Source organism: Meleagris gallopavo, chromosome 7, assembly GCF_000146605.3.
Source record: "Meleagris gallopavo isolate NT-WF06-2002-E0010 breed Aviagen turkey brand Nicholas breeding stock chromosome 7, Turkey_5.1, whole genome shotgun sequence".
Classification (NCBI taxonomy): Eukaryota; Metazoa; Chordata; class Aves; order Galliformes; family Phasianidae; genus Meleagris; species Meleagris gallopavo.
The window spans coordinates 29792118-29808642 of record NC_015017.2 but is presented as its reverse complement, the minus strand read 5'-3'; the positions used below and the strand labels follow the sequence as shown (position 1 = coordinate 29808642).

Below are 16525 nucleotides of genomic sequence, written 5' to 3'. Positions count from 1 at the left end.
GGGGAGGAGCCGGGCCGAGCCCGCCCCGCAACCCCGCGCTGTGCCGGGGAGCCCCGCGATTGAGCCCGGGGAGCCCCGCCGGGCTGGGCTCCGTTCTGCTGAGTGAGGCACAGATTCCGGAAGGTTCGTTTTTTATCCGCCCAGGTAGTCTGTGATGGTGTTAATAGACTTCGGAGAGGATGAAGGAAGGGTGTGGACAAATCTCTGTTAGCAGAGATGTGTCAGTGTTCAGTGGAAGGCAGATAGGACTGTGGTTAGCTTGACTCTGCCCTGAGCCCTCGCCACAGCAAAGGAGTGCTTAGCAATGCTCGTACTGAATGAAGTCTGCTGATATTTGAGTTCCTTGGATGCTTCTTAACGTCTATTTTGACAAAACACAGCAAATTTTCCAGCCCTTGCGAAAGGCTTTGGGTAGGGAGGCATCCTTGGCCCTCTGAAGGTGCAGGGAATCATATCATAGAATGACAGAATGGCCTGGGTTGCAAAGGCCCACAGTGCTCATCCACTCCCAACCCCCTGCTGTGTGCAGGTCGCCAACCAGCAGCCCAGGCTGCCCAGAGCCACAGCCAGCCTGGCCTCGAATGCCTGCAGGGATGGGGCATCCACAGCCTCCTTGGGCAACCTGTTCCAGTGCCTCACCACCCTCTGGCTGAAAAACTTCCTCCTAAAATCCAACCTAAACCTCCCCTGTCTCACTTTAAAACCATTCCCCTTGTCCTATCACTATCCACCCTCACAAACAGCCGTTTCCCCTCCCGTTTATACGCTCCGTTCAAGGGGACCCATCTTTACTATCCTTACTTACTTGCTAGCATCAGCACGCATTCACTCAGGGGTGAATGACACAAGCCATTAACAGGTACGGAGCTGCATTCCCTCTGCGGAATGGAGTGAAAAGAAAAAGCTGGAAAAAACTTAGGTGCATGCAAAAGCCCTTTCTTCTCCAGGCAGGATTTGTATATGTTGAAATTGGACACTGGTTTCATCTAAATAAGAAATCACTCCTCTTACAGGAAACTGGGATTTTAATCCCGTTGCAGAAAAGGAAAGTAGACTGTGAGTTGCCTTTCCCCTTGCTGTTCAGGAAATGATTTTGAAGGCTTGCAACATGATTACTGGGAAAAGGCACTCTCCGTGCCCACGTTCACTATCAGCATAGTTCCAAACAGATTTTTTTATCTTCTGCCAAGATAGACTTTCATGCTTCTTGAGTGTGTCTGGCTTGAGCTTTCATCCTGATGACTAAGCCGATGGTAGCAAACTCTGGAGTAAGGCCTTATTAATTTTTTAATAGTTGGTGAAGTTTTTCTGGCAATTTCTATCTTTAGCTATTAAAGTACAACGCGTGGGTTGTTTGACTTGCAAAGGTCTGGAATCTGTATGTCAGAGGCTGGTGACACCGGTGTGATGAAGCATCCTGTAGCACTTCAAAGGATGGCAGCGCTGGAGAGAAGCACCTGCAACCCAGTGCATGTGCACGTCATGCTCTCAGGCCCATCCTGGAACAAACAGACAATTTGGCAGTCGGGAGATAGAGGACAAATGGCTATCTCTGCAGTCTGAAACCAAAGAGGAAATGTGAGGGATGTGATGCTCGGGCTAATAGGTGCTCTGGTTGTGGGATTCTGCGGCTGAAGTCTCTAAGCAGCTCTTCCTGTTGACTGTGGGAAGACAGAACCCATCACCCCAACGCGAAATCACATCACCATCATCACCAGATAAGAGACATAAGGAGATAAGATACCGTTTCAGCATTATCTTAAGTTCTTGGTAATTTAATTCTTTACAAGCTTTTGTGCTAGCCTACTGAATTACAATAAACGTCTTAATGACTTTAGAGCAGCCCCAGATGTAGTTAACTTCAAAAAGTGACTTGTAGCTGCCTTACGCTAATGGTGGACAATGTCCATTGCGACATGGGGTGGGGAAGGAGTTAATGGCCCACCTCATGACTTTTGTTCCTTTATTTTGAGGCTGCAAAGGGTGAAAATTGGGTGCAGTTTAGTTGGGCTTGATCACATTATGCTGCAGATATTTCAGGATGACTTTGTCAGTGTTTAAAAGCCTTGTGTTAGAGTAAAAGCAAGCATCACTGCCATGGTTTTGGTTTACCTATTAAAGAAATGCCTTATATAATGTGCTTATTACAGGAGGAACCTTAAGGGCAAAATGTGGAGCAGCACACAGTTGAACTTTCAAAGGTAGCTGTACATTTATTAGGAAGTTTTTGTTGTATCTTGAATATCCACACAGATTTGGGACAAAACACTCGTAAATAAGAGTGGAATGGGAAGATTCATTATTCAAATATTTTCTAGTACAGTCCAGTTCTGCAAGTCATAAGGATTTAAATTAGCCGCAGCATTAAGAGAAATACTTGCCAACTTGAATTTCAATTGGTTTTTGGACTACCAACCCCCTTTTTTTTCCTTTTTTTTTCTTCAAAGCAGGAATGTCTGGTTGCAGTAGAACTCCATCATAAATTATTCCATTCGGTGGTAATGCAGTATGGCAGTCTTGAGCTGCTTGGCAGCTCTGCTCCTTTTGCTGTGTGCAGTGCTTGAGAGAAGTTTCTTCAGGCTTATGGGCACCTTGAGGAATCTTTATGCGTCGGATGCATTTTGTCTGACACACTGATGGTTCAGTTTTTCTTGCCTTCTTCCATTAAAAAGGGATACGGCTTTTTGATATGCAGAGCTTTAAATCCAGGTAGCTGTTTGGTTGAGCACGATGTACTCCGTCTACATAAAAATCTAATGTTCATTTTAAAGGTGTTTTTGTTGAAGCATCTGTCAGAAGGAATCTGAAAAATGTGGATTTACTGTTCCCCGACTCTGGCAGTAAAGCAGCATGTAGGGAAATGCCAAAATAATGTCCTTGCCTCCCAGTTAACCTGCAGGTTGGCTGTGCTGAGCCTTGTGGTTTGCTTCTTTTATGGTAGCATGGGGGTAACTGGCATTGGTAGTTTGCTTTGGAGCACAGTAGGATTGCTAACTGGTCTGACAGTGCAGTTTTCTGTTAGAACACAAAAAAAGCTATGAATATTGTGATATTTGTATGCTTGGAGAGCTTCTCTTTTCTCCAGAATGGCCAAGGTGAATTGAGAAGGAGGAAAGACATCAGCAGTGAATCAGCCACTTGGAGCTGCTGCTGCGGTATTTGGTGCTTTCTGTGTAGCTGATAATTAGTAAGCCTGAGGAGCTGGGAGTGGGAGCACGGCTGTTCATCTGTTGTTCTTTCAGTTGACTGGAGTCCAAAAGGTAACAAAGACGAGTGCCCGATGGCTGCTTGGGGTGTGCAGATAGTGGAATATTGCCTGGTCCTGGGTGCTGGTGGTGTGCAGATAGCTGAATGCTGCCTGTTCCCAAGGTTTCCCTCCAGCCTAGGGCAGGCTGAGGTCCGTTTCTGCAGGAGGGGTGTGGGCTGAGCCACCTCCAGACAGAGCTCCAGCTCCCGTCCAGCATCTCCCAGTGGCTCTAAGGTGTCAGAAAACCAAAGCATCCACCCATTTTGAACCACGTGAGTTTGTCGTGCATTAAGATAGCAGTGTTTCAACCTAAACTTTGCTAACTTCTGTAGCCTAAAGCACACCGTACTGCTTGATGGGGGGTTAATTCTCACTAAAAGCTTAACAGTGCTGTGCTTTGCATGCAGCCTGAGATTTGAGAAGTAGAGCCTTCTTACTGTGTTAATTACTTCGGCTTAGATTATTTAAGCTGCCAAAGAGATAAAATCAGGGATTGCAGCTGGAATATACTTCCCCAGAACAAGATGAACTACAGCACTATCAGCAGTTCCTTGATAGAACTGATAAATCATTCATGTTGTCCTTGACAAAAAAGATTTATTTTGTAAGGAGTGAATCACAAACACAAGTATGCTTGGTTTTTTTCACAAATACCATGGCTGTAGCCTTGCATTCTCCTTCTGTTTTCTAGGGTTGGCATGGTTTCAGATCTGCAGACTAACTTGAAAAGGACTGAGCAGCCTCATTGGGCTGCGTTCAAGTTGTCTGTTCAGACTTGAGTCTCATTCCTGAGATTCCTGCGTTCGGAGGGTTTCTGGGTGAAGTGATGAAATGCTGGATTGAATAGCCTTGCACAGTGAGGGCCGGAGCCGCTCTTTCTTTGGGCGATAATAGACGTTCAGTTGTTGCTCTCCAATGAGACTGGGAAACTTCTTTTGTTGGTGCTGCAGTCTGAGTGCTTTAAACGTTCCCAGTTTGTTCTGCAGCACACCACCCCGAGGAAAAGAACGTGTCAAATGCTCCTAGTTTGCATCTGAGCGAGGCTGCTGCCTATCAAAGTACACACGCTCGGTTCAGCATCTTTAATGCGAGAGGCTCAGAAGGAAAACGTGAAAAGAAAAACCCTCAAAACAAAAGCAGCTCCAGCTGACACAGTAAAAGGAATCTCTGGTCTGAAGGTGGTGGCTGTATGTATACATAAATACATGCTGATGGACATATATGGTGCGTTGTGTCCTTGAAGACTGGTGAGTGAGAAGTTAGGTATGTGTGTAAGGAATTAGTTTCTGGGCGAGGCTTTTTTGAGACTCCTTTCTAGCCAGCAACCATTTGGCCAGGCGTTCGTGATCCTGAAGATGGGGAGCAGCTCCTGCCCCTACTTGCCTGCTCTGGGAGAGGAGAGCAGGGCAGGCAGGTGCTGTGCCCAGCCCGCAGGCGAGGGGCTGTAGGGCAGCTGGCATTTGGGCTGGGTTCACACTGTAGGGCTGTCCTGCTGCCTGCTAACAGCTCTGCAGCTTGCCTGGAGCTGGGAACCTGGCCCTGGGGCTCTTGGATAGAGGCACAGTAATGGCAGTGCTGGAGATAGCCATGGGACAGTTTGCAGTGGGAGATGCTTGCTGATAGATGCTGTGAGCACAGCTTAGCTCAGGATGAACACTTCTGTGGTCGGCTCAGCTCGCTCGATCTCATTCTGCCATGCCAGTTGCTGCTGAAGACTGCTAGCTGCCTTTTGAAGAGCAGTTTTTGACAGCTGCCTCTTTGTTAGATTGACATCGTTTATGAAGATGAGCGTTTGAATAAAATAAGTCTTGTTCAACAAATTACCTTCTGCTACCTAGTTTGGTAATGCTTCATTCCCCATGTGTTACCATTCATTTCAAAAACAACATTCCTGAGATTCTTGACTCCTTCCTTCTGCGAAAGCTGTCCCGCTGAAGTCATTTGTGATACGTTCACACCATTCCCTGCTCTCAGCAACAGTGGGAGCTGTCTGTCAGTGGCAACGTTGAAGAATTCCTCTAATCCAGCGAATAGTCTCTGTTCAGCCTCTGAGACCTTGCTGACAATTAGTTGTAGCTAGTTTGAGAGCTGCTGATACAATTGGGTGATAACCCCCAAAGTCACGTCTGCTGACTCTTAAAGCTGCATGCTTGTGACCTGCGGCCTGTGCTGTATGTTTGGTATGTGGAAGAAGAAAAATCTGTATAAGAATGTGACCAGAAAGTGCACATGATGTCACAGGCATGTGTTTTACAGTCCAATACACGATCCTGTTTGACCGTGCAAATGTTGATGTACCCTTCTGTGTCAGAAACTCGTTCTGCTCCACTGATAAAACTTCAGCAGAGTTGAGGCTGAGCAGGGATGGCTGAGTGAATGGAACTTTCCAGAGAAAGGAAGATTTCCATCCAGATATGATGTGGCAAAGAGCTCTGGCTCTGCAGGTACTGTTATAACTCTGCACACCATGAAAAGAAAACCAGCAAACCCCTTAATGGCACTCAAAGTAAAACATACATGACATGTAACACAGAGATTATTTATGCTCCTCCAGATGACTAGCTTAGCTTTTGTTCTTATTGATCAGAATGCATTTTACAGGCTGTACATAAATGTTTACTGTGAGCATATATTGGTTTACAAATCAGTGTGACATTATGACCGAATGTACTCATGGGTCTGCCTGCAGGGCTTGGGCTCTCTCCTGTTGGAGTTCTGGAGCAAATGCTTTAATTCTAGGCAAGAGTTTTTCAAGAAATCGCCAATTTCTCTGACAAGTAAACATGTTTTTTGCACTTGGAACTTTATTATAAATTATTTATTTTGAAATTACTGAGTTCTTAACTGAAAACAGCTGTGAAAAATCCGCTTTGAAGAGTGTGGATAGTGATAGGACAAGGGGAATGGTTTTAAACTGAGACAGGGGAGGTTTAGGTTGGATATTAGGAGGAAGTTTTTCACTCAGAAGGACTGGAACAGGTTGCCCAAGGAAGCTGTGGATGCCCCCATCCCTGCAGGCATTCAAGGCCAGGCTGGATGTGGCTCTGGGCAGCCTGGGCTGCTGGTTGGCGACCTGCACACAGCAGGGGGTTGGGACTGGATGAGCACTGTGGGCCTTTGCAACCCAGGCCATTCTGTGATTCTGTGATTGACTTTTCTCAAGTTGCTGCAGATTAAGACTGGAACTTTAACTTGGGCTGACCTGACTTTCTTTCCCTGGTTATAGGGGGCATCACAAGCCTTGGGCAGGAGGCAGACCAGTAAGGTGCCATCCCTCACAGCTGTGTGCCATGGCTGGATTTTGAAGGTGAAAAGCAAAAGGCAAGAGGGGAATTGAGCAGCTCAGTCTCATGTGTCAGGAATACAGCAATGAGGAGAAGGTGCTGGTGAAGACCTTCACTGGAACTCTTTCCAAACGTTCTGAATGAGTAACTGCAGAAAATGAAACACACAAACTGATCATGTTTTCTTGTTTCCCTGCAGGGTCTCCTTATTATGACAACGTCCGTCCACTCTCTTACCCAGACTCTGATGCAGTCTTGATCTGCTTTGACATCAGTCGTCCAGAGACTCTTGACAGTGTGCTAAAAAAGGCAAGTGTTAAGAAATGTTTGAGGGGAGAGCTGTTAATAAGTAGCTGGTCTCTGACTCTCTGAAGAGTGGTGATGTTTCCTATGTTAGGAACTTCAGTTTGTTTTTGTTTTATAATGGAATGAAGACCAGACTGTGCTCTGCACTGCTGGAATTTGAAGTCATTGGTTTGAAAGGGATAAATGTTAACTGAAAACAAGAACTGTCTAATGGAAGCTGAAGGGTGCAGTAAATTCGCATTCCTCAGCCCTTAGACATCAGTGACTTTTTTAGGGTGGTGTTGGGTGCAGTGAGAAATTACCTAACATCACATTCATTTAACAGGTAGGTCTGAGAAACTGCCATGTTGCAGAGATGGTTTAAAACACATCTGTAGAGAGTTTAGGCTTAGGCCATGGCTTTACATAATTCCTCAGCCTTAAGCTAGAAGGAGCCAGTGACAAATGCTTCTGGAAGATGCCATAAAACCTAGCAATAGCATAGAAATGTAATTCTGCATCAGACTTCAGAATATTTTAGCTCAGTGATCCAAGATACAAAGCTGGCTTCCCTTGTGTCAATGTGCTGCAGTTGGAGAGTCAAGCTCTGTGTTCACGAGGTGGTCCTGTTCCTCCCCTTGGTCACTGGGCATGGCTCAAACTTTGTGCTGTTCTTTTTAAGGCTTAATGATCTGAAGTTCCTTTTATTCTGTAGCTGGGGCTGGTGTTTCTTGTTTCACTGGGAATAAAGCAGTGTGCAGTGCTGTAAATAATCTGCAGAAAACACTTCAGATTACTCTTTATGCCAGCAAGCATCAAGAACTTATCTCTCTCACTGTTATTGTTGGTTACTGTATTGTTGCTTAATTCTGGAAGAGATTTTTGTTAATATGCCTTCAAAGCCAAATTCTTAGTCTTCAGGGATTATACAGTCTAGTCAGATTGGGCTGCAGAGTTGTTGGCTTTCCTGCATCTGCATAGTAACCATGCAGGGGGTGGGGATGTGCAAAAAAAACCCAAAATGCTTTACAAGCTCTGTCTGAATGACTTCCTTAATTGACTTGTGACAGATTTGTATAGTTCTGGATGTTAGGACTTAGCCATGAGCCAGTGTGTGTAGCAGTGTGTGCTTTGTGGTCATACAAGTGGTGCCTGTAGCTCAGCCTTGGGGGACCACTGAAGGCAGTGACAGCAGCTTTCCACGGCTCCTGTGTCAGTCACTGTGGTTGGTTTGTTACTGCTCTGCAAACCTTTACTCACGTAGGTAAACAATCTCGATTACTAAGTCAGTGGAATGAATGAGTGTGGGAGATTGTAAGATTTTATCCTTGACCAGATAATGCTGGCACTGACGCCTTCAGAAATGTGCTCGAAGGTGGATGTGGTTGTTGTGTAAGAGTATTTCCATGGAGAATGTCATGACTTATTAAACTTGGACTTGGACCCATTGCTTCGTTGGATTTAAACATTCAATTACTCCATTATAACACCCACCTACAATTTCACAGTGGAAAGGAGAAATCCAGGAGTTCTGCCCGAATACCAAAATGCTTTTGGTTGGTTGCAAGTCAGACCTGCGCACGGATGTAAGCACACTTGTAGAACTCTCCAATCACAGGCAGACACCCGTGTCCTATGACCAGGTAGGTGCCATTCTTTGTGCTTAGGGGTGGAGGGTAAGAGCATTCTTAAAGCATTGTAAGACTGTGGCTTTATTGGCTGCCAAGAGCCTTTTAAGTGAATTGAAAATGCAACCACTTTCCAGTGCTTGCAGAAGCCAGAATGGTAACTGAGAGGTGTGGCATGTGTCCCATTCATTTAATGCTGATAAAGTCATTGTCTTTGCATTTGAGTTGAAGGTTACACACATGACTTGAGTGTTACGAAAAGTATTTCGTGTAATCTGACTCCATTAAAATGGCATTGCTTGAATACTTGTTTGTAAAAACACCTCGTAGCTCTGTGTGGAGGTGGCAGCAAATCCAGAAAGCATCTTAATCCTTGGTGGCAGTTCTCTTCTGCTGGGAAGTGAGAAGGCTGGAGCCAGTCATTGTGGGGCAGAGACACTGAGGTGAAAAGGGAAAGAATCAGGCCACGGGAGAGCAGGAGGCAGAATGGGGGGGTGGGGGGGAACTAGGATCTAAGATAAACTTCCCCTATTACTTACATGTGTATTGTGTCTATTCTACCAGCAGAAACATGGTTATGGATTTCAGATGCACCCAGCGGGATGTAGGTGTGAAAATGTTACCTGCATAGGTAGTTCTAGCTGATGTGTGTATCCTTTATTAGGAGCACTTTCTGATGTCTTCTCCAAAGCCTCAGGTTTTCCAAACCAACAGCTCGTAATATGCAATTACTAATAATGCAGCCTCCTACAGCATGTTAAATTTGAAAGTGTGGAGATGCCATGAGCTGAGTATCTTAATTAAAATATGACATGGGGTGTTGTGTTGTGATAGCTTATGCTGATTTTGGCATTTTTTCTCTGCCTGACTCAGTAAGCATCCCTCCATTTCAGACAATTTTCCAGGAAACTAAATGCCAGTTTTTATTACCCTAGCATAAAAGGATTCAGGAGTGCCCTTAAATCTTGATTGTCCTTCTCCTGATTGGAGAAAATATGGTTTAAAAACACCACTTCTGTGCATTCATATATATTCATATCGTTCAGCCTTGGAGCTGCAGTTTTCCGTACTGTTTTTCTTCAACTATTGGAAACTAAAGGAAATACTGTCTGCCACTTAAGGTATACACAAGTTCATATATGTATTTTTTTGTGGTACATAAAACCATCAAGCCTGATGTTTTTCAGAAGTAGTGATTGAAAATCTACTGGCAGTTGGATTTGTCACCTGGAGTTGAAGGCTTAACATCTCTTCTGAAGTCACAACTCCTTAGGAAAGGTTAAGCCATAAGGTGTTACTGAACAAAGAGGAAATGGTATGTGATAGTGAAGCCCCTACTTAATAAATGGGCACAACTTCACCTGCACTTTACACAGAGGGGAAGTTAGCCTGAGCCTGGTTGGATGTCTCCTGGTTTCCAGGGCACAGAGGTGACCTGAAGTCATTCAGTGCTCCCCAGTGTTAGTTCTAGGGAAGGATCAAGCCATCCAGGCTAAGGAAGTGCAAGAGGTTTCTAGATTCCCTTGCCTTGCTGAGTCAATACGGCATCAGAGTTTAGTAGGGTTCCCCCCCTGCTCCTCTTACCTTCGTAAGAAAGTGTTTGAAGGTTGAATTTGGTTGATGGTGACACCCTGTCTCCAACATGCCAACCAATTTCCAGCCAGCTAAGCCTGGCAGGTGTTTTTTTGAGGAAGTAAGATAGGTTTGGGTGGGTAGGAATTGGTGTTAAACAGTGTGTAGGGCTCGGTCCTACAACTAACAGTCCTTTATCAGCCAATCCCACTTAAAACTGATAAGGAAACAGCTGCATCACTTGAAGGCAAATAATGCATAATGAAGATGTGGGTCCAGTTAGATTAGTGCCATCAGCCTGGTTGGTGCAGCTGGGAGCACAGAGGAGGGACTGGCCTGATGTGTGTCCTGCTGTGCCTGTATCTCAGGTGTGTGAGTACTTGAGGAGTGGCACATCAGGAATGTGGCTGGATGTTGTAACTTAACTGGGAAGATTGGAGTTCCTTGTAGTACTTCCTCAGAAGTGAAATCCCATTAAAACAGTTCCATATTTTCCACACAGTGCAAAGTTATCCTCCTGTAACAACGGGGTACATGGGGGTGCTGGTATGTGCTGGAGTTGCTTGTTGTGCTGCTAGAGCAGATACCCTGCTTTGTCTTCTCATACACCTACAATTGCAAAAGAAAGGTTGCAGAGCCACTGAGAGCCTTTTTATTTTTGCCCACTCCCAAGATACAAGTTGATCTAACTCTTCCCCAGCCCAGGAACCCACAGGTTTGGGTTTTTTTTTTTGATTTTTTTGTTTTGTTTTGTTTTTTTTACCATAAACTTCATCTCTTTAGCAGAGTTGTGAGCAGGGCTTCCCTTGCGTGCTCTGCTCCAGGGCTGGGGGGTTAAGTGAAGGATTCTGAGCACATCATCTGCCTGGAGGTAGGAGCCTTAACCCTTGAAGCTGCCTGGTCTGCACTTTTCTCAGTGAGCACGTGATCCACACGTGTAGGGATGAAGGTGCTGAATGGGTCCTGCTGATGCTGTTCTGGATTTCTGCAGTTATCATTTCTCTTTCAAATTGTATTTTATCTGTGAGAGAACGCCTGACTGCATCTTGGAAGCCAAGCTGTGTTTATTTTGCAAAATTAGCTGCTGGCTGTCGTATTTGAGCTTTAGCTTTTGGTTTTCACAAAACATTGTGTATGGAAAACAGTGCTGAAAAGTAATTGTATGGTTTGCTTTGGCTCCCTGGAAACTTGATAGTGATTGAGCGTTCTTTCTTCCCTTAGGGTGCAAATATGGCCAAACAGATTGGAGCAGCTACGTACATTGAATGCTCAGCCTTACAGTCAGAAAACAGTGTCAGAGACATTTTCCATGTTGCCACCTTGGCGTGTGTGAATAAAACAAACAAAAACGTGAAACGAAACAAATCACAGAGGGCAACAAAGCGAATTTCACACATGCCTGGCAGGCCAGAACTTTCTACAGTGGCTACAGACTTGCGAAAGGACAAAGCAAAGAGTTGCACGGTGATGTGAAGGACCTGGATTTCCTTGAGCAGGAGGAAGAGAGCATTCGGGAGAGGTGGAGGCTCAATGAAGTGTGCAGCCACGTGGTTTTTAGTGAGTGCTTCTGCCAGTGCTTTAAAGGAGACTCTTCACCTCTTGTGTGAGACTGTACTTAGGAACTGAGCATGTAGACCGAGCAGGGAGAAGAAATGGCTCTGAATGAGGTGGCATCAGGAGATGGTACGTGGAAGAAAATGCCAAAAATGAGAACACTTGAATGTGCTGGGGGAAAAAAACAAAAAAAAAAAAGAGGGTGAATAGGAAAAAAAAAAACACCACGAAGAAGAGAGACGTCATTGACGGTGCTTGTTTCTTTTCTTGATGCTCTATTCCCGGATGCTACTGCTTTGATTTCTTTAAAATGATAGTTTAATGGTTTTTGTTTTTTTTTTTAAAGAAGACATTATTAATACACCCTCGTTAAGGAACTATCCCTGTGACCTTGTAGTTGGTTTTCCAAAGGAGATGATCTAATTTTGTAGTAGCTCCTCGTTGAAATGCAGAGTATACCAAGGCCTATACATCACCTAGAGGAAAACACTGTACGTGAGAAGTTTGGAGCTTTGCCTTTCTGAGATGGCAGCACGAGCTGAATAATAGTGACATATTGGTCATGGAGAAGGCCGTGTGAGGTTTCCCAGTGTAATAGGTGACCTCACAGCAGGAATTAAATGGATCCAGGTGGGATGTGAGGGCAAACTGCCTGCCTTTTGGAGCCTGACTTTCAATTCCTCTTCGTGATTGTAATTTAAGGTGGAAATGATCTCAAGTTCTGGTGTACTGTATGGGTATTTCACTGTAGGTTCAGCTCTAAAATCAAGTGAAAGGTGCTAAGAGCTATGACTACAAATGATTCTTAGTTTAAAAACAAAAAACACAATTCGTTAAGCCTTACTGCCCATCTGGAGAAGCCCTGAGCCTCCTCTGCTCCTGCTCAGAGCTGGGGAGCCCGGTGGTTCCCACCTCCAGCCCTCTGTAAACGCTATGAAGTGCTATTCTGTGATACGGTTCTCTGCAACAGTGTTGGGAAAAACCCAGAAATCTGCAGGTGAGCCAGCAGAGCCAGGTTACCCATGGTTAGCCACTGGTGTGCAGTTGTTTGGGGCAGCCATCTCTCATTTGCTCATGGTGAGCGCTGTGAGGAAATGGAGGCTGAAGAACTGTGACGCCTTAAGGGGACCCCAGTGGAAACTGGATACAGCATTTAGTCTTTAAGACTAATATCTACTTATCCAGACAGCAGTCCTTAACCATTACGTGGGTGAACTGATCGAGTTCTTTTTTTTTTTCCTTACTGATTGCTGTTACATTAACTCTGTCAGCTCTTAAATTTGTTCACAACTGTTTACTGACCGACTTCATGGCTCCTCTGGAGGGGGATGCTGTAATCTCTAACCGGTGTGGCTATAGCTTGTTGAGAACAAGCAGTTTGTTTCCAAGGATGATGCTTCATTTTTGAAGTGTTGAAGCTGTGTTCATGTTGACTTCTGCAAAGGTAAAGGATTACCACAATTAAAACTCAGTGTGTTCCCAGCACTTTTTTTTTTTCTTCATCCAATGATTAAAAAAAGAGAAAGAAATCCATTCCAATTATTTCCCACACAAAAAGACATTTCTTTACCACCATAATAAGCTTATGACTGATGCAGCAGTGCGCTTAGGGCAGTATTACAAAATAGCTGGTAAGTGCTTTCTGTATTTAAATATTGTGGAAGAAAATAAGTTATAACTGTTATAAAACAGGACACTCATTACATTTTTTTTTTTAAATTGTTGAAGTCACTTTGTATGTTCGGTTAATGTTTCTGCAGTATTTATTAAAATACCATTCTTTTCTTTGAATTAAAAAGAAAGTAATTGACTTGTAGTAGAAATGGCCTTTGTGTGTTAGTTCATTTCTATTGGTGGACTTGGGATGCAAATAGAGATCCATCTCACACTTGAAACTGCCTTTTGGGTTTTCTGGAGTTAAAAGTATGTCATGTGGATTATTTGACTGTATTTCTCAAAAGGTCGGAGGCAGACAGAGGAAACTAGAGCAAGTGAACAAGTGTGGTTTGCTTTGGCCTCCAAAGCATTGCCTGCTTATCTTCATGAGGTCTCACACATCCAGGCTGTTCCAGGAGCTTTTCTTTCCTTCTCCTTGTGAGTTAAGCAGACAGGCTTTGCTGCCTGGTTGCCTTCTCATTAGGACATCACGGTTGCTGTAATTCCTGGAATTGGAGTCCCAGCACTGCAGCTGTTGGGTGTTTCAGGCTTCATTTTGGACACAGAGGATGTGATGCTGAGTGCAGCCTGTGCCTTCTCCGTGCATTTTCTCCCTGAAACCTGTAAAACCGAGGCAAGGGAGCTCTTACATTTCTTAGTTTTGGTTTTGCTGAAGCACGTGTTCCTTCTATGATTCTAAAGGCCTGCATCCACACTGGAACAGGTTGCACAAGGAGGTGTGGATGCTCCATCCCTGGAGGTATTCAAGGCCAGGCTGGATGTGGCTCTGGGCAGCCTGGGCTGCTGGTTGGCGACCTGCACACAGCAGGGGGGTTGGGACTGGGATGAGCACTGTGGGCCTTTGCAACCCAGGCCATTCTGTGATTCTATGATTCTAATCTTTGTAGTTGTCCTGGGCTGCCCTTTTCTCACCACTGAGGCTAGGATGCTGCCCTCACCCCAAAAATACCTCTTTCTCACCTGCTGTGTTCATCTTGCTTATCCTCTCACCTTTGTCTGCTGACACATGTCAGATTGATGTAGGGTTCTGAAATTTGGGAAACTTTGTAGGTAATTGCAGTGTGGCATTAAGTCCACCCTTTGTAAAACTAAGTGAATCCACTCCTTCGTCAATGGATTTGGTTCTCTTGCTATGAAGGATGTTTTCCAATTAATATTTAATCAACTGCCTGCCTTGGCACTCTTTCCAGCTTTTGATCACTTTTAAGGAGGTATAAACCCAAGCAAAATAGTCAGTCCTTGCTGCTTGTCAATGCTGAAGCACCACTAGGAGAGAAGTTCCACCATGGCCCTGTGGGCCCCCATGGTGGCCAGAGCTTCAGCCCTGCAGCCAGCAAGAACCAGCTCCCCTGCTGCTCATTACTTGCCTTCCAACCCATCTGTGACACGGTGGGTTTTGCATGAGCAGGTTGTGTCCATCCCAGCTGTTGTAGATCCTGCTATTTCTTTTCCAGCTGTTTCTTTCAGCTCTCTGGAAGGAAGGACCTCTCTGAAGCCTCCCCAGACACGTGCCTTCTTGGTGAGGCTGCCGGTGCCACATTACACTTTGGAGAGCCACCAAAGTTTGCCGTGGCTTCTTCTGATCAGTGTGTGCAGTGTTGGTGTTGCATTGCTCCTGCTGTACGTACCTAGGTGCTGTGTGTTGGGAGGGTGCTATTACTGCTAAGCCACACGTAGACTCGCAGAAAAGAGACAAAATCCATTTTCAATTAAATCACTTTGTTGACAAATTGACCACTGGTTGATAATTGTGCTTTCTAATTCTATGCTGAGTCCTTTATCTTCTCGAGGTGGATGGGAAATGGAGGTGTCATGATTTATCTGCGATTTCCTTTCTATGTTTACAAAAGCAAGCAGCAGTGTTGGCAGCTCTCTCTGCAGCCGCTAACCTTGCTGTGTTCCAGCACATCTGGGAAGTGAGCACTCACGAATCCCAGAGCTCCTCAGCCAGTTCTTGGGCATAAAACTGTGTGTCTTTGGAACAGAAAGTGTTTCATCATCACGTGGTGAGAAATAATCTTTTCCCCCCCCCCAGATGCAGAGCAGTTCTCACCGACGAGTCCAACTTTCTTTTGCTATAGCTGCTGGCTGGCTTCACCATTTCCTTTAAATGATAACTGCTATTCTGTCCCTCATAGGAGATGTTTGTTATGCTTTGGCTGCTGGCACGTGAAGCTTCTGAGCCAGAGGAAAGATGGCAGGTTTGCTTACCTAAATGCAGGGGCTGTGGGTAATACCTGGCCTGGGATGTCATCCTTCCTGGGGTGACACGATGGCTATTTGGTTTCTCTGAGGGCCCATGTCTGCAGGATTGCCTCCCCCTCAGCACTGCGGTTGTGTGGACAAGAAGTGTTCTTTTGTGCAGGCTGTGGTTTGGTCAGATGTTTCCCTTAAGCACTGTTTGATCCCTGGAAACTAAATTTGACAGATTGCCATGACTCAGTCTGTTTCCAAAAAAACATTTGACTTGAGCTTTCCTTTGATTGCACAACTGGGTTGTGCAATCACTTACAGTAAGTGAGGCACCTTACTGGGACATCTGAGACCCCTAAGACCACCAAATTTAATTGCCCACCCCACCCATCCCCACGTGTGGGTGGTCCATCCACCACCCAGGTACCTGCAGGGGCAGTCGCTTTGGTCTCTGGTGATGGGCTCTGTGTGTGTCTGGCTCTGCAGTTTGGGTCCCCCAGCAGGCATGGAGGAGAGCCTGAGGAAGAGGCCAAGCTCCTTTGTCACCCCTCAGCATGTTGCCTGGAGCTGATCTGCAGTGAGGAAGGGGAAAAGCTCGGCTAATTAACAGTTTGATGCTGTCATTTTGTTGTCTAATCCTCACATGCCAGCGCTGGCTCTCCAAAGGGAGAGATTGTTGGCTGAAAAGCAGATAATTACTAATTCTCAGCTCATTGGGCTTCTTCCTACCAAACTCCTTTCTTATAAAAGCAGAAAGAAATCTTTTTTTTTTCCCCATAGACTTTCTCATTCAAATCCCTGTGACCTGTGAGTGTTTCTGCAGAAGCCACTGAGATGCTGATGGTGATGAAGAGCTGTGCTGCATCCCCAGAGCCACAGCCTCCGAGTGCCAAGGCACATCTGCAACATGTTAGCAGCTGAAACAACCTCTGCGCCTTCCGGGAGCCCCTTCCATCCCTCAGCCCTGGGGCTGCTGAGCCTGGTGAGGGGCAGCTCCAGACCTGCAGGTTGTCCAAGAGCCAGCGAGGGCTGGGGGGGCTGCGCAGCTCCAGGAGAGAGATGTTCTGCCAACCGTCTCGTTCTTA

General features: G+C 45.4%; 1 protein-coding gene across 1 annotated transcript in view; it reads left to right on the top strand.

The window, feature by feature from the left end:
- Positions 1-13389, top strand: part of RND3 (Rho family GTPase 3) — a 17038-nt gene extending 3649 nt beyond the window's left edge. The window contains exons 2-5 of the mRNA XM_019617416.2: positions 7-123; positions 6731-6840; positions 8325-8459; positions 11238-13389. Of these exons, the coding sequence (XP_019472961.1) occupies positions 7-123; positions 6731-6840; positions 8325-8459; positions 11238-11489 (614 nt within the window). The 3' untranslated portion in view covers positions 11490-13389. The remainder of the gene's footprint in view (positions 1-6; positions 124-6730; positions 6841-8324; positions 8460-11237) is intronic.
- The last annotated feature ends 3136 nt before the right edge of the window (positions 13390-16525 follow it).